The sequence below is a fragment of the Lipophrys pholis genome (assembly GCF_963383615.2).
Source record: "Lipophrys pholis genome assembly, chromosome: 10".
In the NCBI taxonomy this organism is placed as follows: Eukaryota; Metazoa; Chordata; class Actinopteri; order Blenniiformes; family Blenniidae; genus Lipophrys; species Lipophrys pholis.
Genome location: NC_137640.1, coordinates 9,744,671 through 9,770,338, shown reverse-complemented (window position 1 = coordinate 9,770,338; position 25,668 = coordinate 9,744,671). Strand labels below are relative to the sequence as shown.

At 41.2% G+C, this 25,668-nt stretch overlaps 2 protein-coding genes across 5 annotated transcripts; one reads left to right on the top strand and one right to left on the bottom strand.

The window, feature by feature from the left end:
• Positions 1-670: 670 nt before the first annotated feature.
• Positions 671-21,511, top strand: LOC308115705 (semaphorin-4E). 2 transcript variants are annotated; one of them, XM_080473380.1, is made up of 15 exons: positions 671-817; positions 8,539-9,044; positions 9,311-9,453; positions 10,544-10,606; positions 11,003-11,101; positions 12,474-12,573; positions 12,880-12,990; positions 13,148-13,299; positions 13,430-13,602; positions 13,947-14,103; positions 14,433-14,655; positions 15,146-15,261; positions 16,015-16,234; positions 16,348-17,098; positions 20,843-21,511. In XM_080473380.1, exons 2-14 carry the CDS (start codon positions 8,936-8,938, stop codon positions 17,085-17,087), a joined length of 2,406 nt encoding a protein of 801 aa, XP_080329506.1. In that variant the 5' UTR covers positions 671-817; positions 8,539-8,935; the 3' UTR covers positions 17,088-17,098; positions 20,843-21,511. The 2 variants fall into 2 exon arrangements, with proteins under 2 accessions (XP_080329506.1, XP_080329505.1); XM_080473379.1 differs by lacking the exon at positions 20,843-21,511 and having other exon boundaries at positions 16,348-18,442.
• On the bottom strand, positions 20,858-25,113 carry scamp4 (secretory carrier membrane protein 4; the record flags this gene model as incomplete). Of its 3 annotated transcripts, none has more annotated exons than XM_080473383.1 (7): positions 25,009-25,113; positions 24,555-24,581; positions 24,281-24,409; positions 23,967-24,123; positions 22,637-22,738; positions 21,175-21,292; positions 20,858-21,046 (listed from the first exon to the last, which is right to left on the bottom strand). In XM_080473383.1, the coding sequence occupies exons 2-7, from the start codon at positions 24,559-24,561 to the stop codon at positions 20,858-20,860; spliced, it is 702 nt and encodes a 233-aa protein (XP_080329509.1). In that variant the 5' UTR covers positions 24,562-24,581; positions 25,009-25,113. The 3 variants fall into 3 exon arrangements, with proteins under 3 accessions (XP_080329509.1, XP_080329507.1, XP_080329508.1); XM_080473381.1 differs by having other exon boundaries at positions 24,555-24,576; positions 25,009-25,093; XM_080473382.1 differs by having other exon boundaries at positions 25,032-25,086.
• Between the last annotated feature and the right edge of the window lie 555 nt (positions 25,114-25,668).

The following is a 25,668-nucleotide window of genomic DNA, read 5'->3' as shown; positions in this document are numbered from 1 at the left end:
TAGATGGCAGCTCGGTGTTAGTGGATACATCTAGAATGTTTTGTCTTTGAATTGCTGCATTTTAGCCCTTCCACAAAAAGACATCAACAACAGTAAATGAGAAATATGACAACACATATTTGGATTGTTTTTGTTAACCAGGCTGTAGTAGTTTAGTGACCTTTTATGATCACAATACCTAATGATGTATCAGCATTAAAATAAGATTGACTCATTAAAACAAGAGAAAAGAAAAGTCCAACTTTACCGTTTAGACGACTTTATTTATCCGTCATAGAAAATTATATATATATATATATATATATATATATATATATATATATATATATATATATATATATATATATATATGTGTGTGTGTGTGTGTGTGTGTGTGTATATATATATATATATATATATATATATATATATATATATATATATATATATATATATATATATATTGATTATACAGAAAAAACAACAATCCCTGCAGCTAAAATGTTGAATGTTGGACAATACATTCCAAGTATGTAAGTTTTATTATGAGGAATATTCACAAGACATGATTAATCAGTCGGTTTGCTTTTGTTTTTGCCTGTCTGCTTTACATTGGTGACTTACGTTTTTTTTCCTGCCACATCTGATTGGCTGCAAAGTAGGTGAGTGTTTTTTAAAGAAAGGTAGGACCACGGGTCACGTGACCAGGCTGCCTGCCGCTGAGAGCCGCTGGATTATCGCTCCCTGCAGGAATTAGATGTGGAGCCTCGCAGGTGAAGCGCGGATCCTGGACCGGAGAGACCCGCTGCAGCCCGGGAGCTTTCTCACGTGTGTACCGGTAAGTGTGCTGCTGTCATCGGCCCTTTGTGTGACTTACTTTGACTACTTGTTTGGGTCCGGTATTTATTTTTCTTCTTCTTCTTCTTCTGGAGATTGTTGTGTTTTGTTTTTGTTGTTTTTGACGCCCCGCGCTCGCTCGTGCTGCGTCGTGGGAATTGGATTGGCAACCTGTGGAGACGCAAGCGACAGCGCACTGTGATTTCACTGACTTATCTAAAGATTATAGGATATCCTAATCTAATAATAGCAGCTGGGAGCTACACTAAGCAGTAGTGTACAAACACTTGCACAGCAGCGGGTTGTGTTTCACTGAGAGACGCGTAAAGTTGGGAGGGTCGCTGGTTCAATGACGCGCAGGAGCCAATGTGTTGCTGGATGAAGACGGGGGAAAACACTCGTAAACACGTGCCAATACTGATGTTTTCATTATCACATAGATTTTTATTTTTATTTTTCCACCCATAAAAAAACCCCAAGAAGTTTAGATTAGATTCTAGATTAGACTGACATGAAGGTGATGGTTTCTGTTGTTGGCGTGTGGCTGAGGAGTCACAGCACACGATAAGTTCATATGTGTGATGCCTGGCTGAGCGTGCAGACATGTACTAAGTGCTGTCAGTGCACCCACTCAGGGGATTGCCCAATGTTGGCTGTCAGTCTGCAGCTCAGTGGAGGCAGGCTGCACACACCAACAGAAAATACACTTACGCTTGGTGGTCTTAAGATTTGAGCAAGTTAATTCTCCAAATAACCTAACTTGGGACATATGCTTTTGATTTATTATTGCAGATAAACTAAGATATCTCTGTTTAAAAATTGCAGCTTATAAGTCATGGAAAACATACAGTTCCCAAAAATATTAGAATATTTGATACGACCAGATGGGTTTTTGTATGTGCATATTTATCACATTTAAAATATGCTTTAAACTTTTCAATTTGGGTGTGGACATAATTGAATAAACGTGTTTCTTTTAGTGTGCAAAGTAACGCTCTGAGATGAGTTGACTCATGAAAACCACAGCAGGAAGAAAAACCCAGTGTCATGGTTTTGTCTGTAACATGATAGGCTGGTCAGATTGTAAGTGCAGCTGTTTAAAATCACACTTCAGGAATTTAGAATGTGTGTTTTACTCAGATAGATTTATTTTGAGGTAGAGCCATCCTTTATACCACCTTATCAAATGTATTGTCACGGGGAGTTGATCTAATCTGTGTGAACTGTGAGGGCAGGGTTACATTCTGCACAGGGCCCACAGAGACACACACATTCACACTTAACAGAAACTGAGAGTCGCCATTTAGAATGAAATGCATGTTGTTGTTTTTTTGGAGTGTGGGAGGAAACCAAAGTACTCAGAGAAAATCATGCACACTACATATGACATATGAACCGATCACAGGAAAACGAATCTCCTTTTCGAAATGAGTCAATGAAAAGTACACTAGTCCCGAGGAGTACAGAGAAATGGCTTCAGGCAACACGACAGTAGACGTATGTCAATGGACTGACTCCCGGGAGGATACGATTATTGATCGAGAATATCTTATCGCATTCCGTCTGACATCCATTAATGGAGGCAGACTGTCTGCCACCTTCTTCATTATTGTGCCACATTTCTTCAAAAACACCTGCCGTTTTTCCTGCTGAAGTCATTATTTGATTGATGTTTGCGGTCTAATTTTTCCAGCCAAAAGTGTATTTTGCGTCGCTGCTTTTCCAGTATGAGAATGTATTGTTCTTCTCAGTTTTCATCATTATAAAAGTGCAGTGAAGTTTCTTTGTGCTTTTCCTGCTTCGCTCCCCTGAAGAGAAAGAACGACTGTGAATGATAAAAACACGATCAATAAGGTGATCATTAAGGCTGGCTGCTGGAGTTTCTTTTTTTTTGTCGTCTCACTTTTGGATAAAAATAGAAAAGAGAACAAGAGTCTGACTGCGAGTGGGTCTGTACTTTGAAAGCTGTCTTTTGTTGCGTGTTCTGAAGATATTTAATGTTCATCATGGAATGAAGTTATGCCTCAGTGTTGATTCAGAGGATCCCTTTTCAACAAAAACCTTTAGATATGTTGTTACAGCCCTCTTTGTAACCTTTGTTCCTTTTGTGTAGGGTTAATTATTGTTTGTGTCTTTTGTTGTGGATCATAGATTTCTTTGACTTCATTGGCTGATTGTATCTTTTGTTGTAACAGGAATTGGTATTATAACTGCTGTGTGTTGTAAATGTAATGTCAGATCATTTGGTGGTCATTCTGGGGTTGTTATTTTTTGTTGTTGTTGTTGTTTTTTTAATATTGGAAAGCATAATTTTGACTTATGGAAAAATGGGAATTTTGTCTTCTTTACCATCTTCCTTCTTCAAAAGACCAATTCTGGATTCTCCAAGTTCTTCTTAATTTTTTAGAATAACCTTTTTATTCTTGTCTTAGCATTTTATTTTTTTTATCATCATCTTCCTCACACCAGTCCTTCATGTCCTCCTTCACTGGATCCATGAACCTTCTTCCTCGTCTCCTCTTGCCTGGCAGCTCCGCCTGCAGCGTCCTTTCCCCCCCGACATGGGCGTTATTTCTCCTGCGTACATGACCAAACCATCTCAGCTTCATCACGCTCTCACTGTCCCGCCAAACTGTCCAACAGGAGCTGTCCCTCTGAATAAACCTACTGAAGCTTCAGCAGGAAGTGTGAGGATAAAGTTCAGGTCTGATTTCACTTTGAGGATAGTTCTCTTTGTTTTTTTGTTGTTTAAAAAAAATAAATAAATGAAACGATGCCATTATAAATGTTACAAAACTGACCTTACCGCATAGTGGTGGTAGTTTTTCTTGTACTGTGCCTTTTTTAAAGCTGAGCTGCTCAATGTGTTCTTGTACTCTTACACGTTGCCTGAAGAAGCAGATGAAAAACAACGGAACACGTCCAACCTGATATCAATGCTCATGGTGGAAAGTGAAGAAGTCACGTGCACCTTCTTTACAATGAGAATAAGCGTATCCATCAAAAGCACGGCGGTGGGAAAAAAAAAATGCTACTGAACAACTAAAAAGTTTATTTCTACTTACCTAAATATAGCGACGTCAAAGTTTGGGTTTTTATAAAAAAACTGTGATCTGTAAAACTGTCTTCAGTGCTTCTGCCCTTTTTATCTCTGATAATCTTTATATTGATAGTTTTCTCAATGCTCCCTTCTTCTTTTTGACAGTACTGAGAAGCCCATGTGACAAATATGTTCTGGGGGTTCACATAATAAGATATATGGACATGAAGCCCTATTTCTTTACTTTCTAGTAAAAGCTAATTTTTTTAAAGATATCCCAAATGGTTTATAAGTTACGGTTTTGAGACGTACACACTAATCCTGTGAATGGTGACAAGGGGTAGTTTATGATTGTTTACCTCTCGGTACCCCCCCGGTGTCCACCCCCCTAAAAGTTCCCTGGATCCGCCCCCTGCTCTGACTCTGTAAACAAACATTCTTTTTCTTTTTACTTTTCAATATCTTCCAACATTTTCTTCTCTGGGATGTTCCCATCTGTCATGAACTTGTCACACAACACAGGTAGAGTGCGGAGCACAGATGTGAGGGTGTTGATATTTTCTTTCTGTGCCCCGGGTCTTGCAGAGACTTGCCTGGGTGTGCCTGTGAGTTTCTTTGTGTGTACACGCACATCGAAGAGTGCAACTACACTTCAGCAGAGTTGTCCCATTGACGATGTGCAATTTTGTCCGTGCAGAGGATTTTACTCAATAGGCAGTCACGCTTTCGCGTCGTTCCGTGCTCGTTGTTGATGTTGGTTGTCTGATGACTAATGGTGCATGTTTTAGCAGGCTGGAAGCTGATATAGGCGGCGTCTTGCTTGAGATTTTGTTCATCATTTTAATTCACCTGCACATCAAAAAAAAAGTGGCAAGCTGCTCTCATCACCCCTGATTTTAATGTTTGAGTCATTTACAGCTTGCAGAACATATCACCCAGTGCTGAACTGGGGTGGTTTTTTTTTTGTTGGTTTTTTTTTTCCAGTCAGATGTTTCAAAACAGAGTGTGTGACACGCTGGGTGTCAAAGGTGAACACCCTCGCACAACCGGTTTCCTGTTTAGGCTGCTGTGATGGAAGAGTGTATCACCGCCAGCTCACCAGCTGGCTTGCCAGTCGATGGCTCAGCTTACGTGACACTGGCAGGCCGGACGGACAAAGAGCCGAGCAGAGAAGCAGGCAGGCAGTAAACCGGCCAGCCTGGGACTGAAAAACAGGCCCATCAAACCTGTAGGGCGGTTAGTCATCCACACAGGTAAATCAGTTACAGCCGGAGGACGCCTCGCCCATTCGGCACAAGGTAGTTCCCTAACAAAATGGAGCACTATGCCTGCATTGCTCGTGCTCACTCCAATTGTGTGACTCTTTGGCCAGTTTTTTTTTTTTTTTTTTTTTTTTGGGAGGTGTTATGACTCACGGGGACGACAACAGCATGCGTGTCTCTGCACGTTTCAGAAACAGCTTTGGAGCTACACACTCAGAACCTCTGGCATTGTAGCGCAGATACGGTGGATGCTCCCAAACAGTCTATAAATATTCTCATGTTTCAAGTGGTTGGAGTGTCTGGAGATACTGCTGCAGGGCTTCTTCGGCATATTTAACCAGTTCATGTGCAGATCTTGAACCCCCAGTCGTTCATGTCACACGGTTTGATGAGTGAAAACCCACCAACAGTCACAGGGTTCAAACCTTCAAAGGATTTAGTTTGGTACAGGAGAGAGGCACTTACCTATATTTTCTATAATATATAGTCACACTCGGGTTTTTGGAGAAAGTGCATCTTCTTCGCACAGACTTTATGGATGCTGTTTTCACTGAGGAAATGCTTCAAATGTCAGGCTGACTTTGAACACAAGCAGCAAAAAGAAGAGTGTTTGAACGTTTCAGAAATGTATGTAAATGCATGCAGAGTTTTTATGTCTGCATAAACAATGGCGATCATTAATACTTACAAAAAAAGTGCTTGGGGATGGCAGTCAATGCAAGAATAGCGTATCGGTTATGAATTAGAAAACACAGTTGTGCTTTTAATGACAAGGCCAGGAGCAGGTTCTACTGGCTGTTCTGGAATCACCATCAAACCCCTATGAGCACAAGACAACTGACGTCCACACCAGCCTGTCAAAACATTTGCAATACGTGCGGCGTGATGCTCGCGTGTGTTCAAACTTGAAACCCGCCGCTTTAGTCCAGCTTTTATGTAGTGCTTTGTGATATATAATCTTATAGTCCATAAGTGTGAAACTCATGTGCAACACAATTTGATCTCCAATGAACAGGACCAATAAAACGATTGAATAATTGGAATTATGCAAACTCCAAATGCACATTATTTTATTTAATATATTTTTTGCATAACCTTAACAAGTGTAGATTTTTCAATGAAAATTAATCCAATTTTAGTATTGTGTTGTTTTACAATGCAAAATGCATCAACGTTTCTAGAAACTCTTGTCATCTGTGTACCGCTCACATTTTTACCTTTAACTTTGGTAACTTTCGCTCAAAATAAAACAAGGTAAAAAGAGGGACAACTGCCGCAGGCTTATTTATTATCGTAGCCCATACCTGCATGTCTTCACTTCTTGGAACTATCTATCAGGGGTTGTGAAAAACAACCGGCAGGCAGTCACTCCATTTTGCTGTAGTGTGTCCCCCCCCCCCCCCCCCCCCCCCCCCCCACCCCAAACAGCCGGAGGAGAAAAGGTATGCGAGGCATAGCCATTCTGACAACAGAAGCGCAGTCGCATACACGCAGCAGCTCGTCCCACTGTGTCAAGTAACAACAAGGTGGGAGCGTGGCAGTTAGCTGCAAAACGCACATTCAAAAGCCGGGTTGTTCAGATGCACAGGGGAGTGAGAGCCCTGCTGTCTCTTGAGGAAAATTTAGATGTTGTCATTTTGGTTTCTGTAACCAGGCAGGGACCCGATGGTGTGTTTCAAAGGATGCGTCCCTCTGAAATCGGCTGTATTTTCTATTCCTCGCCGAGCTCAAATCTTAAACAACGGTTGCAAAGCAGCTGTGTGGTGCTGCTGCTTTTGTGCACTGTGCATAAAAAAAGAAAAGAACAATTTTTTATTTTTTTTTTTTAACCTTGTGAGCACACTCTCAAGTATGTTTTGTGTGTTATTCTGAGATAAAAAGGCCTTGATGAATTTTGAATGAAGCTGCGTCGCTCAGTTAGTCAAAACAGAAAGAAATACGTCCCAAAAAAAAAAAAAAAGTGGCAAGTCTCAATTCTGCATGAATCCCAGGGTAGGGATTTGAGCACGAAGGCAATGTATTCTAGCGATCTGCATGCGTGCCCAAACCTGAACTGATACCCCTCTGCTGCTTGAACCCCACTGAGCCCAGAGGAAGCAGGTTCTTATCAGGGAGGAGGACAGGAAGATACAGAGGAGGAAGAGAGAGTGGGGGCTGGTGGGAAGCCTGGCAGATTTTCACTTCACATCGGTTTCCTTTGTCAACTGTGTTGTTATGACTTGCCATGGCCAAAGCAGTAAGTCGTACTTACACGAATCTCAGTTGCACAAACTTCTCCGCTATTCTCCTCAACTCGGCGAGCAGAACAGTTTAATTAGTGGCACTGTCCATTTCTCAGACTCAGACCACTGTCAGAGCCTCTGCTTCTTCAGCTTTGGTTATTCTGGTTTTAATGTGTTAAAGGTTGTTGGTGCCCCCAATGAATAAAAGTACAAAAACAGAATTACGGCAGTTCCCTTTGGAGACACATTTTTCCTCTCATTGCATCAAACCCCCTCCCTTAAAATCACATATATTTGAAAAGACTCTCATTTAAAGTTTTTGTCACACTTTATTACCATAGTTTTCAAAGCGTGGGGCAGACCTCTCGGGACGCCAGAAATCTTAAGGAGGCGTCCAGGAGCAGGTGAAATGTAGGGTTTAGGGGGGAGAGGATTTAACAGCTGAACTTTGTTTTCCTTTTAATTTCTGTAAAGTAAAAAAAAATGAGTACAAATACACATTTCAACCTGAATCCAAAAACATGGGTCTGGGGTGTGACCTGCGTTCACCCACTAATGGCTGCGATCGCTCCAGATATATCCAGAGATATTATTTGCAATAATATCTCACAGTATAAGGCATTTTAGCTGGTATTAATATGTAGTTTATGGACAGACTTTACACACTTTTAACCTCCTGCTTTATAACCATTAACAATGAGTCAGATTCCAAAACTTGTTAACTTATCTTCAAATTGGTATTTATTTATTTTGTACAGTTATCATGACAAAGTTCAAAATGTTCCTTTTTTAAGTTGTCAGTTTCTCTTAGTCTTGCGGGCTTTTACTTCGGTAGGTTCATCTTTGGAGGTTCCCAGAAAGGCAGTAGATATATAATCATATGAGGTTATTACAAAGTGAGAGAAGCAGTTGGTAGCAGTGCTTAACACCTTCACATCCACATCTTCCTTATTAAAAAGCAGTTAGCCTCGCTGCGTGCAGTCCCGCATCACAATTATAGAGGAAGTCTCAAGCACACCACAGAAAAGGTGGAAATAAATGAGGGGGAAGGAGGCATCTATAGCCGCCCTTTCCACTTTTCAAAGGGATGTTTTCAAATTTAGATTTTCACATTTTTCATATTCTCAGCAACAAAGTAAGTCTTTCTATTTCACGGATGTCTTTGATTATCTCATCGATGCTTTCATTTTCTTTCCAGGGGTTTTCTCCCGTGAAAATGATCTTCTCCAGCGCTCCTCGGCACTAGGCGGGCAGTATGGCTCCTGTTCCTCCTTCCAGAGAGGAGACCGGCAGCTCATTAGCTCTGCGCTGGAGGCTCACGCCGACATAGATATCCAACACGCGGGACACCGACTTCAAACTGCGCCCAGGCAAGCCGAGCTGAACTCCACAGTCGACGTCAAACACCTGAATGAGTCTCCCAAAATAGTCCCGACTCGTGCCGGAGTGGCACATGTTCAGGACAGTGAACTCACCGCGGTGTACCAACATCTGGACGGAGGCCTCGGACCATGTTCTGTCTCTGATTGGGTGCTTTGGTGGCAGAGCTGGACTGCGCAGCTCTTCCACACTTGTACAAACTCGGACTCAGAGCCATGTCTCTTTTCCCAGCCCTGAGCATCGTCTATGGATTGATGCTTTATGTTTGCTTGAGCAAGGTCGATACTCACTATTGTGTCCCACGAAACACCGTCCCCTACCAGAGTAAGTCGCCACTCCTCCCCACTCATACTTTCCAGTGCTGCATTTTTACTTATCTATGCACTTAAATATTTCAGCAACGGTATATGACTTAGTGGTGCAACTTTACCAACTTGTTTAAGTTTCAATGAATTTGCATTTGGCTTTTTTTTTTTTTTTGCTGTGGCAGCATGTTCTAACTTTCAAGTATTTGAAGCAGCTAAAATGTAGAAGGAAAATAAAGCAAAGCACAGTTTTTAAAATGCAGATTAATTTTTTTTTCTGTGCAGACGAACTAAAGTTGTTCAGAGAAGAAGGGATCTTCAACTACTCCACTATGCTGATGAGAGATGAAATGGGGGTGTTGCTGCTTGGAGCAAGAGAGGCCATCTATGCTCTGGACATCAACAACATCTCTGTTAGAAAAGCTGCAGTAAGACGATGAAAATATGTCTTTGGAATATAATCTATACAAATTGCGCAGGTCGGACACTTCTTCAGTTTGATGCTCTTACCACACAGCAGTCTGGAGAGACGTGAGCGTTTACAAAACAACATACAAAATACATAAACTAGTGTCACTTTCATTATGTTCAAACAATATTTGTTAACTTTTAATGATAAAATAAATAGGTCTCATCCGAGCAGTGAAATATTCCTGTATTGTGCAGGAAAACACTGAATGGAAAAACACAATCATGTGCATAAAGAAGTCAATGTCTTTAAGTCTCTCATTTTAATTCATTAATAAACACTCAGGTTTATCTGCTCACAAGCAGAGAACAACTGGTGGTTGTGATACTTGTTTATATTGGATATGTTACTATATGATTATGTTGGTGAACGTTTAATTCATAAAGTCAAGAACAATTATAGCAAATGATACAATATCTAGGTTATAATAAAACATAACATAAGTCCAAAGAAACAATATATAATATTGTTTTTTTTTAGCTTGATTCTAAAAAAAATTAAATACACAGTCTAACAAAACTGGTTTTTAATTTTGCGATTTCAGTGTAATTTTTCTTTCCAATTTTTTTTTTCTGCTTAATTGTATAATATCAATTTTGAACAGAACAACCATTTAAGCCTGGGAAACTGAGTCACATTGCAAACTGGTGTTGCCTCTTCCTGTACACCTGCTTGAGTCGAGGCTCTGCATCTCTTCCGTCTGGCAGCTGGCCCAACATCACACTGCAGTATGGACACTACTTTCCTTCACATCATCTGCCCGTTCAGCAGTTCTCTCCACTCCACACTCGTGCGCATTTGCATGTAGAATTTGAATGAATAATGGTTCTCTTCTACTCGGCGGTCAGTCAGTGGCGTCTCGCTCACAGTTGTTGTCGCACATCTAACAGTCATAAGTGAGGACATGACCTGGATAAGAGATGCCGCCTTTTCTAAATGCGCCATCCCACGTAAACGATAAAGCGTGGGAGAGCAAACGTGCCACCGCTGTGAGATTGCGACACCATTTCTGCATGCTTTGACAAGACACTTTCCTCCTGTTGCTGCAGGTGTATTGGCGAGTCACCGAGGAGAAGCAGAGGGAGTGCACGTACAAGGGAAAACACTCTGAGGTTTGTTTATTGTCTCTCAAAACCGCCTGTGCATGTGCTCACCTCTACTTGTGGGGCATGGATGCAGCCTAAAAGGATGACCGCTGATTGAAAGCGGTTTATTCCCTCCCTCTGTCCACTTTATCTCTCACGTTTGTAAATCATTTATATGGAAGTGTGTTTCTTCTTTTCAAGTCTTTACAAAGGGTTCCCTTTGAAGCGCTCTGCGCTGAACTATATATCCAAATAAAGGCATGAGCAGAAAGTGTTTGTACACGGCCGTGACCTTTTGGCCATCAGCTCCACTCTGGGCAGCCGGTGCAGCCGCCGTATGTATGTGGCATGTTTGTGTTTTTGCGGCTGAACTAACACAGCTCTGACCTTGGCGCTCTCCCTCTCTGCTGGGTCCTGTTACAGGTGGAATGCCGCAACTACATCCGAACCCTGCACAGAGTGAATGACACGACAATGTATGTGTGCGGCACAAATGCTTTCAGCCCGACCTGCGACTATATGGTGAGGAAATGTTTCATTTCTCCAATCACTTGAGTCGTGTGACGTTGTGTCCTAATTCATCTAATGAAAGGAAAAGGGACTGATGTTGTCTTGTGACGGTGTTACTGTCGACAAACCACATGAAAAGACTAAACATTAAAGATTGCGTCAGTTCATCCCTTAAAACCTTCCAACTCCCTTCGTCTTCTTCAGCCCCTTAACCCCAAGACCTTTGGTTTCTGCTGAAAACATCAATCTTTTATAGCCGTCAGAGACGAGTTACACTTTGTGATTTACTGATAAAGCTCGTACTGCGCTTTGTTGCTCATTTCACAAGAGCTACAAGTACATGAATTGTTGGACTGCAGCGCACGTCATTGTGGTTTTCATGTTGTACTTAAGACTTTAGAACATCAGAGTTCTTCCTCAATGGATAAGCTGCAGGCATATTTTGACATTCTTAAAAATAAGAAGCAATGGATGGAATCCTCGTCGATCACATGGACAGGACCACTCTCTCCAGCAAACAAAAGCAGGAGCCTTAAAAATAAAGTCAAAGTGTAATTTAGCAGGTTTGCTCAAGATTGTAGAAATAGTCTATTTATGCTTTCCATTATCAGTCAGCAACACCTCGACACCCCGGTGATTTCTAGCGTCCCACCCAAGAGGGTTCTGGACCTCAGGTTGGGAATTACTCTACAAGGGTTTTATCTTTCAGCGGGCTAAATATAATTTTCCTCACTGGCGTCCTTTTTCTTGTACTACAAAGAAGATATTTCCTCCACAAGCATCTCATTAGTAACATTTTCTTAATCAAAAAGTTTTAAACCATCACCTCATAAAGAACCTGACAATGTGTAGAAACACACTTTTGCTCAAACAGCAGTGATGCTTTGCTTCTGCAGCGGTTCGATCTCCAGCAGCTCATCTATTGGATCAGACCAACCCGCTCAAATCCTCACATGTGACCCTTTTTTTTCTTGGAGTGGACAAAATGTTCACTCGCTTGTTCATGTGTCCCATCCTGGTGCCACGATACAGAGATAATCAGTGGTACTCACGTCACCTAGTCAGTTAGTAGTCATAATGTTATGGCTCAGCGATGTATATAAAACTGCAGAACAACAAAGCAACTATACAACATAAATATATGACGGTAATGTTCACATTAAAGGATTTAATTCACGTGCGATACGAGCTTCTGAGAGATAGTTTGGCTTTACATATAAACACCCTGGTTTACTCCAACAGTTGAAAAGTCAGTGAATTATTAATCAAATGTAGATTTTGGTTCAACAAAGTGTGATATCTAAATAAATAAAAAAAAGTTTCCTTTTCCTTCCCCTTCTTAACCAGTTCTTCTTTCCACCGTCGCTCTTTTTGTTTCCGACAGACATTTTCTAACGGACAGCTGAGGCTGCAGGGAAAGCCAGAGGAGGGAAAAGGGAAGTGTCCTTTTGATCCCTTTCAGAGATACTCCTCCCTCATGGTTGGTGAGTGTTTCACTTTTTCACCGCCGAAGGGCACGGACGGCAAAATGCTGTTCTATGTTCAGAGTGAGCGGATATAAAGAAACCCCCCCGATAACCGTCTGCTGAGCTGACGTACCATAAGATCCAAATAATAAATACCTCGCAAGTGTCAGCTGATATTGTTGGTAATGCCGCCTGAGCACTAATGAGGCAATACGCCAGTGACTTTTATTTCATTAGGAGGCTCATTAACGCCATGTTGTTCCAACTCCCTGTGAATAATGGATTTCCAGGAATTTATTTTTATTTGGCGTTCCTGTCCAACAGGAAATGACCTGTATTCTGCAACATCCATCAACTTCTTGGGCTCGGAGCCCGTGGTTCTGCGCAGCTCAAACTTGGCTCTCCGCACGGAGTTCAAAAGCTCCTGGCTCAGTGGTGAGTTTCCCTCCTGCCAAAACCACACTTTTGAAGATCCACATTATGTAATGCCCAGTGCAACGATTAATACATGACGCTTTTGTAGATACGTTTCAAACTTCTTCTTCTTCTTTTTTTTTTCCTCCCCCTGTGCTTATTTCCATCATGATTTCAGAGCCCAATTTCGTCTACATGGACTTTGTGGGTGAGAGTTTTGACAGTCCGGATGGCGACGATGATAAGGTGTACTTGTTCTTCAGTGAAAATGCCATGGAGTACGACTTCTACAGCAAAGTTGCTGTATCACGAGTGGCCCGTGTCTGCAAGGTATGTCTGTCTAATAAAGACCAAAAAAAACAAACAGGTTGACAGAGGCGTTTATCCTGTGTTGCATTGGCAATCACTTCTGCTGGTTTTAAAGGAAAATGTGCACATCACACTGTCTCTCTGTGTTTAGGGCGATATGGGCGGGCAGCGGACACTGCAGAGGAAGTGGACGTCGTTCCTGAAAGCACGTTTGGATTGTCCACTCCCTGAACCCAGCCTGCCCCCCATTGTCCAGGATGTCTTCCTGCTGAAGCACAAGGACTGGAGGAAGAGCGTCTTCTACGCCGTCTTCACTCCGCAGTCGTAAGTGTTTACTACCAATTCCTGTGGCGTGTTGGCTCGTGGTTTGGGAGTGACTCTGGAAAATGCGGCCCGAATCCTGAGTATTCAGCTTTGACAAATAACCGAAGAATCTAAATATCCCTCAAACCACCACGTTTGTGCATTATAAGTATATTGAACAAAAAATGCATTTTTCTATAAATGTTTGATTAAAAAAAAAAAAAAAGTAGAATAAACAATTTCCAGTCATCTTGTATTCCATATCGTTTCACTTATGAATTATTGTAGACTTATCCCATCCTTTAAACAAAGTAATCAAGCAATGGAGTGATTGATGCAGTGTGTTTTTTTTGTTTTTTTTCCAGGAGCTTGTCCCAGGTGTCTGCAGTGTGTGCTTACAGAGTGTCTGCCATTAGAGATATTTTCAACGAGGGAAAGTTTAAAACGCCAGTCGCCGTGGAAACGTCCCATGTAAAGTGGGTGATGTACACTGGTGAGGTGCCAGTCCCCAGACCAGGAGCGGTGAGTTCAAAGAGTCAAAGTGAACCTGATGAATATAATTAACTTATACAATGGCAAACAGAAAAGAAGCATTTTAAATTAACCTTTTTTTTTTTCTTCAATATTTTGCAAGGTTTGGTAAGCATTAACAGACATCTTGTAAATCACAATCACAAATTTCAGCCTCTTCCTATAGAGCCATTTTCGACGTATAAATGTTCCATGACTGCATTAATTTAAAAAAAAAAAGAACCATTACATATATGCGTAATATACCTGCTTGTGTGACTTCAGCACAGCAGTGTGTACTAGTGACTTACATGAATGCATAAATTGCTGTGTACTTTCAGTGCATCAATAATGTGGCACGTAAAATGGGGATGAATCGTTCGTTGGACCTCCCAGACAAAACCCTCCAGTTCATCAGGGACCGCCCCCTGATGGACGAGGCTGTTCGTCCGCTGACCGAGGGGCCGCTGCTGGTGAAGAAAGGAGCCTTGCTGACTCGGATTGTTGTGGACAGCGTATTGGCTCTGGATGGACAGAAATATAGTGTCATGTTTATTGGCACGGGTAAGTCTTACGATTAATACAACAACTTTGAACCAAACAAATGTTTGGTCTCATAAAACTTGAACCTTGAAAGTTCCCAAAGCTTAATTTTTTTGAGGGGGGTTGTATTCCCTCCTGCCATTTTTTATGTTTTTGGAAAGCGTATCATGTAAAGTAAAATTAAACAATGTCTTAACCCGTTTGGTAGAAATACTCACTTAATTTCAGGTACCACTCTTTCACATTCCACTGCAAAAACAGAAGAAGAACCAGATTGTGACACTTTTTAAAACAAAAATTTAAATATGGAAAGTTTGTCAACTGACACTTATGAACAGTGACTCATTGCTGCCACCCAGAGCAGAACTGAGGATGGCTTAAACCCTGCATACTGCACCTTTAAAGCAGCAGCAGACAAAAATGAAAATACATTTTATATGAGTGATGGCAGGTTTATCCAAGCATATAAACTGATATATGTTTTGTCTATTTTTTTTAATCTCCATAACAGAAAATGGCTTTATTCAGAAAGCTGTTAACTACGACGGGCAGATGTTCATCATTGAGGAGCTTCAGGTTTTCGAAAACCCGGAGGCAGTCAGCATCCTACGCCTCTCTACCAGCAAGGTCAGTCATAAAGACAAGCTCATTGTAGGACTGGATGGCTCATTATCATCTCAGATGAAGGAAAGATTTTTTTTGTTGTTGTCATTGATTGTACTTTTCTGTACATTGATATTTGGTTTGACAACTTTCCTTGGCACAGCAGCATATGGATAAAAACAGCCGCATTGAAAATGTGAAATAAAAAAGACAACATACTAATATAGTTCATTATTCTTAAATGATGATTCTTAAAAATGATGTATAATCGAGGGACGGTGTGTTCAGTTATATTTCTTGACTGGCTTCCTGTTTTTCCACAATAATGTATATTATTGCTAAGTGTCATTTAAAACTTAGTTAAGTAGAGACTCCTGGAGATTTTCTGAGTTGACAATGTTAGAATTTGTGGAGAATAAAACGCACTGCAGGAAGCATATTGGATTGAAATGTCAGGTCTTATTAGTGAACCGTGCGGCATGCGTAGATTTACACTGGAGTTTGTTTGATCATTGTAATTTTCCTCATTGCTTTTAAATTGTATAAAATTTTAGATGCATGTTTTCATGTGATAACTTTTTCCTTTAAATACCATATATATATATATATATATATATATGTATGTATATATATATATATAATTTCCTTTGAAAAAATGACAAACTCCTCTGCTCTCACCATAAATACGAATCACACCAGTGTGTAATTTTATTCCATTGAGTGTTTCATTGAAGGAGACTTTAGTGATGAAGGTTTTCGTTCCTCGTGCCATCACAGGGTCAACTGTATGCCGGTTCGGAGTTTGGTGCGGTCCAAATGGCGGTCGCTAACTGCAGCCGCCACGAGACTTGTGTGGACTGCGTCCTGGCCAGGGATCCGTACTGTGCCTGGGACTTGTCCAGTGAGCTGTGCTCAACCGTCAGCAGCTTGTCTTCCTCTCCGAACAAGGCAATACAGAGCCTGAAGGAGGGGGATGTGGCGCAGTGTCCTTCTCCAGGTGTGTTGATTTGCACTCTGCCCAATACATTACAAGGAGACTTAAATATTACAAATTAAGTCGGTTTAATAAGCATGCGGTTGGATTAACTATGTATTTCTTTGTCTTTTTAGCCCCAGTAGCAGCTGTCGACTTCACACTGGTCCCGAAAAACAATATCCACTTGCTTTGCCAACCTCACTCCAACTTGGCACAAGTCTACTGGCGCTTCTCCGACCAGACGCTGCACTCCAACGACAAATACTACATCTACAGCGGAGGCCTCCTCATCATGGGGGCCTCTGAATCAGATGTGGGCCTCTATGTGTGTGTCTCCGTGGAGCAGATAAACGGCAGAGCGTATAACAGGACTGTGGCAGCCTATCATTTACAGCTCTACTCCGGAGGCAGCCCCACTCCCGGCACCAAGGTGACAAATTCCCCCGACTCTGTTCACAATCTGAATACAGCCGCACCAGGGCCGGAGATTCCGGACCCGCCGCCCCCTGAGAATCAAAGCGACGCTGGCAAGGTAGCGCGCCTGGAGGTGGCTGTGGCTCTGCTGTCGCTCCTCTGCCTGGCTCTGATGGGGGTGGTTTTCTGGATCTTGTATCGAGGGCGTTTGGAGTGTTTCAAGTTTGCGCAGAGCTCCGGCTCAAGCGAGTCGAAGAGGCAGTCAGCCGAGTACACTCACATCCCAAACAGAACTTCAGAGATCAAGCTCCTGGGGCCCGAGTCGGGGAGACCTTGCAGTGCCAATAATAATCACACTGCTGTTGACTTCAAAGGGAACGGGGAGCACCACTTCACACCGATGGCCAACATTTCAAGTCTGGACGGTCTGGGATACATAAATGATGAGTCGGAGATTTGACTCTTGCTGAGGTATACAATTTAATCCAAGGTCAATGTCAGTGCACTCATTATCCTCCTGTAGGTGTACTTCTGCTGGGATTTTGCTCAAAAACTGTTTTCACATTTAAAATGGTTTGATTGGGGTCTTATTTCTCCTCGCCAATTTTCTACACAGTCTATAATTTCCATACACTTACCTGGCAGCTGATGTTCTCAAGGAAACTGTTAGATCTCGTTTTTGTAGAAATATATATTTTTTTGTATGAATTGTGAATATGATTAGTGTAAAATATTATGTACAGCCAGTATGTTTTGGGTTTTTTTCTATTTATTTTTTCACCTAATATTCATGATGTGTTGTAACAAGTGTAAATAATATCACCAATAATGAACGAGGAGTATTTTGAGTTCTGATTTCCAAGCACATTTCATTTGAATTCAACAGTCACCCTTCAGAGTATCCCTCCAGTATTTAGTTAGTGATTCATTAATAAATTGTATTGCTCCTTTACGTTATGGAGGGTGTGGAATAAATAAACTACATACAGGCGTCAAATTATTATTTTTTTTATATATTGTTTGGTCAGATGTTTCTAGTCATGACCTGTATCCTAAAAGGAATGAAGCATTGTTAAACTTAAATCGTGATGCTTTTTGGTTTGGAAATAAAACAATCTTTATTTTCATGATTGATGTAAGTTAATGTAAATAAATCTAACATGTTTTTTCTCCATTTCAAATTAAATTATGGGAAATAAGTATATTTTTTGGATTGTATTCAGTCTTTTTAGTAATGCACGTGTACACATCAATCCCACTCACAATAGGTGGTATTAGTCATTAACAAAGACAAACGTGATCATGTGATCTAGTAATCGGTGCAATTTCTCAGTGTGCAGCTCAAATTGCTGCTGTTTTTCTAAGACGGAAATATCAGGGAACTGTCGGGGTGTGGCTTTACCTATCCGGCAGTAAACCGGCTCGGAGAACGATTTTGCTGTCAATCTTTAGAGAATGCGTCTCTGTTATGATCGTGAAGGAAAAACTCTGGGAGTTTTTCTGTTGGGAGGAAGTAAATTGAGGTGCATGGAGCTGTCGGCCGTGACGAGCTGCTCTTTCTCGCACGTCACCGGGAAACACGTCTGAGAGCGATGCTGGTGACTTTGTTCTCCACAGATACACTTGTGGTTTATGTGTAGTGATAACGAGACTCTCCGGCTTTACAGGTATTTCAGACCAGTTTATTAGAGTTGAATAAAATTGTATGAAGTTCTTTTCTTTTCTATACAAGTGCTTAGAGAAGTGTCATGTTTCATCTCAAAATTGTGTTGAAACGAAAGGGTCGAAGCAGGTCTGCTCAATTATTCACCAGTGCAGGGTAAAAAAAACAAAACAAAAAAAAACAGATGTCAGGAACTGTATTTAATTTATACATTTGCCTGGTCTTGCTTTAATACCACGTGCTGACTGTTTAACTTTTCTAAAAATACACAGGAGGCATTCGAGCTGCTTGTAACTTTGAGAAATCGTTGTCTTAGATTCTGTAGCAGCCCTCTCTCTTGTTAGTCAGCACGGTTTTTCCTCCCAGGATTTAATGAGGCTTCTACTCTTAGTATTGTCTGTCTTGAGAGTTATGCCTCCTGCTCACAGGCTTGTCTTTTTTTTTTTTTTCTTCTTCTTCTTTTTCTGTCCGACAAAGTTTCTTCAAACATTTCTGAATAAATCAATATGACAGCAGCACCTCTTTGCTTATCCTTTTCAGCGTGGTATATTTCAATACCACGCTGAAAAGGAGGCAGGGAAAAAGGCCTTTTTCTCTTACAAGGCAGAAAACAAAAAAAGAGGCAGCTGGACCACACGTAGGCTGAATGGTGGACAGGTCTCCAAGTGGTTGTTAGGGCAACTTTAAATGTTGAAACGTGTTTGAAAAGCTGATGGATCAAAGTATTGTATGAAGCAGGGGTCTTCTGAAGTGTGGGAGGATGTGCCCCCTCTCACAGAGCTGCAACCACACTGTGCCCCTCAACTCTCCTGCGGCTATCACATGCCAGGTTGTAATTATTACATAACACCTGTCCTGACACGATTTCTTCTCGAAAAATTAAAGCACAACAGCCTCCCATCCTCTAACAGCAGTAGCATATGGAACTCTTGACATTTACCCATGTTCTGATAGAGCTGCTGTGCTGACGTAATTGATTCCTAGGAAATAGCCGCCAGTCCATTGTTCTGGCTCATATATATGATGGATTGTAAAATTTCTGAACAAAAGAATTGGACAGTCGTGTGAAGAAGGATATTTATTGAAATGTTGCAATTTGACTTTTAACGTATCCATTTCTTTCTATTCAGTCAAATAGCAGAAGGAATATATTTGGCAGTTAGCCATGAAGGACACTTTAATAAGGAGAAAAGAAAGAAAACTCAATCCAGGCAGGCAACTTCTTTTTTTTCTTTTCTTAGCAGAGGCTTTCACTTCACTTTGAAAGGATCACAACATCTACTACATTACTACCTGCATAAAAAGTCACTCAACCCGCTTTTAAATAAGACTGCTTGGAGCAAGTTTGCTGGAATGACAGGAAATCAGTAATATCTTATATCGATTGGATTTAAACGCTCCTTTGGCACGTCGATGTGCGGGGTATGAACTAGAGCCTGCGTCCGCCCGTCACGTTAGGCGAGCTTGAGTGAAACAAGAGAACCTCATTAAGTGCCACTTCAACAATAGAGTGCATGCATTAGGCAAAAGGGTTAGTTAGTAAATTCATTATATCTGGAGGAACATAAACGCCACTGTAGCATGGACGTCGCAGGCAGACAAGGTGTTTTCACGGCGAGGCGTTGAAGACTGTTTGCAAACAGTGTAACTTAAGAGCAACAGAAACTGAGAAATACTGAAAGAAAAGTACAACATAATGTCAGCTTTGGTGTGACTTCACCGTTATCGAAATAATGGAAATAAGCTAAGTGTTTTGGCACTTTAGTGCTTTGTGAGGATCCACACAGCAAAGTTGCTTCACTGAAGCATTAGTCCAGTTTTACCAAGAAAAAAAAAAAAAAAATGCAGCATTTGTTAAGGCAAACGTCAAGCAAGACACTCCTCATGCAATATCTGCACACTGCAGTAAGGCGCATTTCCAGGGAATCACAAACGAGCGTGAAGCTAGCGAGCATAAAGTATATATATATATATATATATTTTAAAAAAAACCTATCTTAAGTCCTTCCAGTACACGTAAAACACACAGAAAGAATTGAACCAGCTACAAAAACGTGCAGGTAGTGTACTCTCTTGTTGCATAAGAACAAAAATGAAAAACCCGGTTTGTTTGGTGGTTTTCAGCATAGTACAACTCATTTCATGCAGCTCTGGCAACACACATTATAAAGGGTCCATAAGGCACACATCCTTCACTCTGAGCTTCTACATTGGTTCTCACTCTGTTTGTTTACAAACTGACCTTCAGTAAGAAAAGAATCATGTCGGAGCATAAACAGTTTTGTAGCTTTAACTTTAACCATAGATATGTAAACAACTGTTATATGGAATGGCAAATGTATTCGTAGGATGACCTTCCACCAGAAGTGAAGGACATTATTGAGCTTTGGTGATAAAACTATTTAATAAAAATGTTTGTTGTTTTTAAATCACTATTTTCTCCTCTTCTCAAAAAAGAAAAAAATGCACACCAACTCAATGTAAAGGTGATCTGATGTGAACTGGTGTTTCTCAAGTGCTTTCTCATGCCAGTCACCTGTCGCCCTCTACAGGCGAGTCCTAGCCGATCACCACTGACTGTTGTCCGGGTAGCTTGGCACCGCCGCGGGGTACTGGGGCAAACTCGGGCCTTGGGCTGTCTGGGAAACGGCGTTGAACCCGGCGTCCCTCACCGGCGCACTCTTCCACAACCCGGTGCTCCACTCCTCCTGGGCACGCTGCATGCTGCCCCCACCGCCTCGGTACAGTCGGTGCACCTGGCGACAAGGAAGCGGACGTGAAGCATTGGCGCGCTTGTCAGGGTGTTGGTGAAAATGTAAAGTTAAAAATTTTTTTTTTTAAATAAATCGTTAGTGCCGTGTTTTCGGCTGGAGTGTTCACTCACCCGAAGGAGAACCACCGCCATTAAGGTAGTCACCAGAGTGAAGAGCAGAGTGGTGATAAGCATCACTATAGCGGAGCCCAAATTTGTGGAGAAAAACGTCACTGTGGCAATCCAGCCGCTTGCATGTGTTGGTGAGGGTGAGATGGGAGTAGTACGGGTTAGTGGATCAGACAAGATGCAGGTGGATTCAGGATTGATGCAACCCGAATTTACCAGTGAGCCATTTAGCAGTGAGAAATCAAATGCAGTGGGAAAACAAGCAAAACTTGATTCATTATCGTCACACATTGTACAACGTTTATGGAATACGATTAAAAACAGATTGCAAGGATCATTTAAAACCTGGGATTCATTTGAAAATCACACAAATACACAGTACCTGTTGAAACTTAAAGATTTTAATTGTGGATTTAATCTCATTTGAAAAAAGGTGGGATGGGAGTAATGTAATTATTGAGCTGTAAAAGTTCCTCATTCCAAATGCTCTTTGGTTACTGATGAGACTTACATTTGTAGTTTTGACAGAGAGGCCTTATTCCATTCTCACTTGCACTTTTTCAGCAGTCGCTCTCTGGTGAATGTGTGTGTTTTTTCCTGTGTTTTCTAAAATGCACACCGAGATGGTGTTTAATACCGAGTCACAGGTCTGTCCTGCTGCCAAATAATGTTCCGAGCATTAGTTAAGCAATTATAAAAAAAAAATTAAATAAAATTCTGTCTTTTAAGTCAATAATGTAATATGTTGCTTGTATGAAATTTTAAAATTACCAAGCTTCAACATGTAAGATGAATCCCAGAATTTGGGTGATGATTCTAAATGGCTTGACTTAAACAGTCATATTATCATAAGTGTATTTTTGATAACTGAATGTTAGGTACACTCCTCTTGAAATTTAATATACATAAATAAAAACCATAAAAACCCTAAAGAAAATGCAATTTGACCGGGTGCGATACATGCCTCATGTTGCACCGGGAAAAAAAAAACACCAGTAATTTTACGCAACCGTTTTAGAAACCTCCCTTCAGAAACAATGTCGTGTGAGTTATAGTAAGAATGTGATGCACAGTGTGAAGATGGCGTTAGCTCTGAGTTCACATGATTAAAACCTGCAGCTTTTTGCGCTGCTTGAACAAAACCATGATAATGTCGAATGAAAATGAGTGTGATCTGTTGGACATACAACCTTCAGCACCAAACAAGCTGCAGCTCAGCAACAGACAAGTGACCATGAATGCATAAAATGGAACACTTCCATCTACTCAGTGGTTTTATGTTACTATAGCATCTATCTCCTGTTCATCAGTTGATCATTTAAATGAAAGTGTCTGGTAGAAAGAATCTTTTATTTTTTATTTTTTTTTGCTGACATGATCAGATCATTTGACTTGAGACCTTTTCATAACCAGTTTGGGATCAAAGTGGAAAAAGCACTCAAATCTGTTTTTTCATTTAACTTACCATGTTCCCCAACCACTGATGCCCAAAGCTTGGATAAAGCACAAGACACACTGGACGAAGAAAATGAAGAAGAAAGCCATGAAGTTGAATGAGCTGTCAGCCCTACGAAGGAGAAAAAAAAAAACAAGCAGGGAAAAAGAAACAAAACACAAAGAGTCTTAGAGTTGAAAAGAAAAACAAGCCTGGTGTTGTTCTATTTTTGTTCTACGTCTTATCATCCTCCTCATAGTCAACATCCGAATGAAACGTGATGCACTCCTCTAAGCTAAAAATATTCTCAGCAAACATTACAGGGACAAGTTAAAATAAAGAGAGAGACACAGTAATCATTTCTGTGCTAATGAAATTAAATCCTATTAAAGTCCAATTAAAATGACAACTATTACATGTAACGACCAATATTAACTTTAAATAAGCAGTTATACAATGCAGGGGAAAAGCTTACATGGAGATACAGCCGCCTGCTTCACTACATGAAGATAGACCACAAATCAGTGCTTATTTTCTTTATGAATATTAATGACTGCACAATTTCTGAGACTTATCACTATGACTCTGGCTATATGATTGCAAAGCCTTGTGACAGACCGGCAACCTGTGCTGGGTGTATTTAATGTACGCTGGAATAAAACATAGACGTAAGAATTAAAACTGGGAAGTTTCATTCACACGGAAATGTCAAAATAGTTTGCATTTTGTTTATAGTTCAGACTCAGGAATCCTCTGTTCACGGTTTTCAGACAAGCATCAACCAGAGGGTTCGTTTCTTCTACCCAGGTGAACATGAGACAACTGTACGATCCAGAACACCGCCGACGGTATCGTATAACACCTGTACTGATTTCTTTGTGGAGCTCACAATACTATTGAGGTTAGGCCTTAAAATCCGCCTTCTGACTCATATAACCTTCAATAAATTATTACATTGGATCCCTGCTAGTAAGAATGCATATTGCAAAACAACCCCTTTCATTCTCATATTAAATTCATTGGCAGCTTTTTAGTCATTCCCATATTTGTTTGTAGCATCTGTTTTAAAACTCTTCCAAAGCCACAGCAGGAGAAAGGCTTTCTGCTCCATCGCTCACAACTTCACTGGTATGACAAATCTTTAACTTGGAGGACTTTTCCCAACTCGAAAATGCATTGTTGTGTAAACAGTTCGGCATGAAAGTATGCATCTCTGCATGTTTTCGCGTGTTGAATTGTTGTGCGTCACATGTAAAAATGACCCCAACAGAGGGTTTGTGGATGGTTTTGCACATTCTAAATCATCAGACGTCATTAATAAATGACAGGGTTCATGAGATACATGAAATGCAACACAAACCTGAAAGCTTTGTAGAGCGGCCGGAACCAGCAGGTGTAACTGGCAGGCGTGAAGAGGATAAGCCACAGCAAGGAGAAGCCAAAGTTTATGGCATTACCGCCCCCAGCCCACCAAGCGATACATGAGATGACATTGGCCAACAGTGTTCCTGCATACACTGCAGATTGGGGGAAGGGGGGGGGGGGGGGGTAAGACAGGAAGTGAGTGATTTTCTCTGGCAGTGAGTGATCTGTGTTCCGCTTCCTCAAGAAAAGTGAAATAAACAAGTGGGAAAAAAGCCTGAAAGTTCAGAATCTGATCCTGAAGGCGCTTACTCATCCAAAGGGTGTAAATTCTGCGCATCAACTGCTGATGAGGTGCAGGAATCTCTTCTTCAATGTTCTGGTAGAAGCAGGGCTTTATTTTCAGAAACTGGGGCAGGGGAGGGAAGTTGTTGACACGCTCTGACACAGAAAACAAAAAGTCACCATCAGTCTACTTTTTAAGATCACACACTGGAGGGAGAGGGAGAGGGAGAGGGAGAGGGAGAGGGAGAGGGAGAGAGAGAGAGAGAGAGAGAGAGAGGAATATTTGTTTTGGGTGACAAACCTGCCATCTTGAAGCCACAGCTCTTTCCTGGCAAAATGAGAAAAACACTGTTATTTTCACATTAGTTTTTTTTTTTTTTAAACATTCCTCGTCCTCAATTACTTCGCAGGCTAAAGTAAACCAGTAATGTTAGTTACAGCTGAAGCAGCAGTACTCCACAGACATTCCACTACTCATTAATTCGCACGCCTGTTATGAAGACAATCCCGTTTTTCTAAGTAACTCGTAAACACAATGTCTCCACTTTCCCTCGCTCGGTGTGGCTCCGTGGAGTTGTGGAGTGTCACACCGATAGCGGCTAAAGCGTGTTGTGGAGCAGTTTTAGTAGTCATGCGGGAGCGGAGTGAATCTTTCTGTCTCACGCCTGCAGCTTCATTTCATTTAACCCGCAGACACGCGACCATCGGAGCTAACGAGTCGCCGTTGGACCGTAAAGCGAGGACGAATCCGTTACCGGGATAATGTTTATCTCCTCACGTTGCCGTCGACAAACCAGGGGGCCAACAGTCATTCGGGATGCGCCTTATCGCCCCTCATCGTGCGCTTACTGCGGCTGCGCAGAGCCGTGAGGGCGGTGTAGTTCAAACCCGCTCCCGCTGCAAAGCGTCCTGCCGCGTGCAGGACTACAAGACCCAGAGCTCATTTGGGCGGCAAACGGAAAACGCGTGACCTCCAACACGACGCTCGTTTTCATGGATCCCACCCAATCTCCCACATATAAACAGTTTGGAAAAAAAGATGGTTTTAATAAAGAATACAACAGAAAACCGGTTACATAATTATATGTATTATATATAATATGTATTATAAAATTATATACATTTTAGTAATTCATTTAATTTTCAGTAGTAATATAGTTGTAGTATTGGAACCAACACAGGGTCCTTATGTTTCTTCTTATGTTCAAACAATACTACAGCTATTACTACTGTAGTTGAAATTAATTACTTAAAAACATGGTAGGCAACGGAGGTGAAAACATAAATATATTTACCAATATCTTTAGATTAAAAATATATTTGTCACTCATATCTACCAACAACGGAATCATAAGATTGAAATAGCACTCAATATGTTGTTTTAGTTAGGGAGGCCAACACTGTGTCAACTTTCA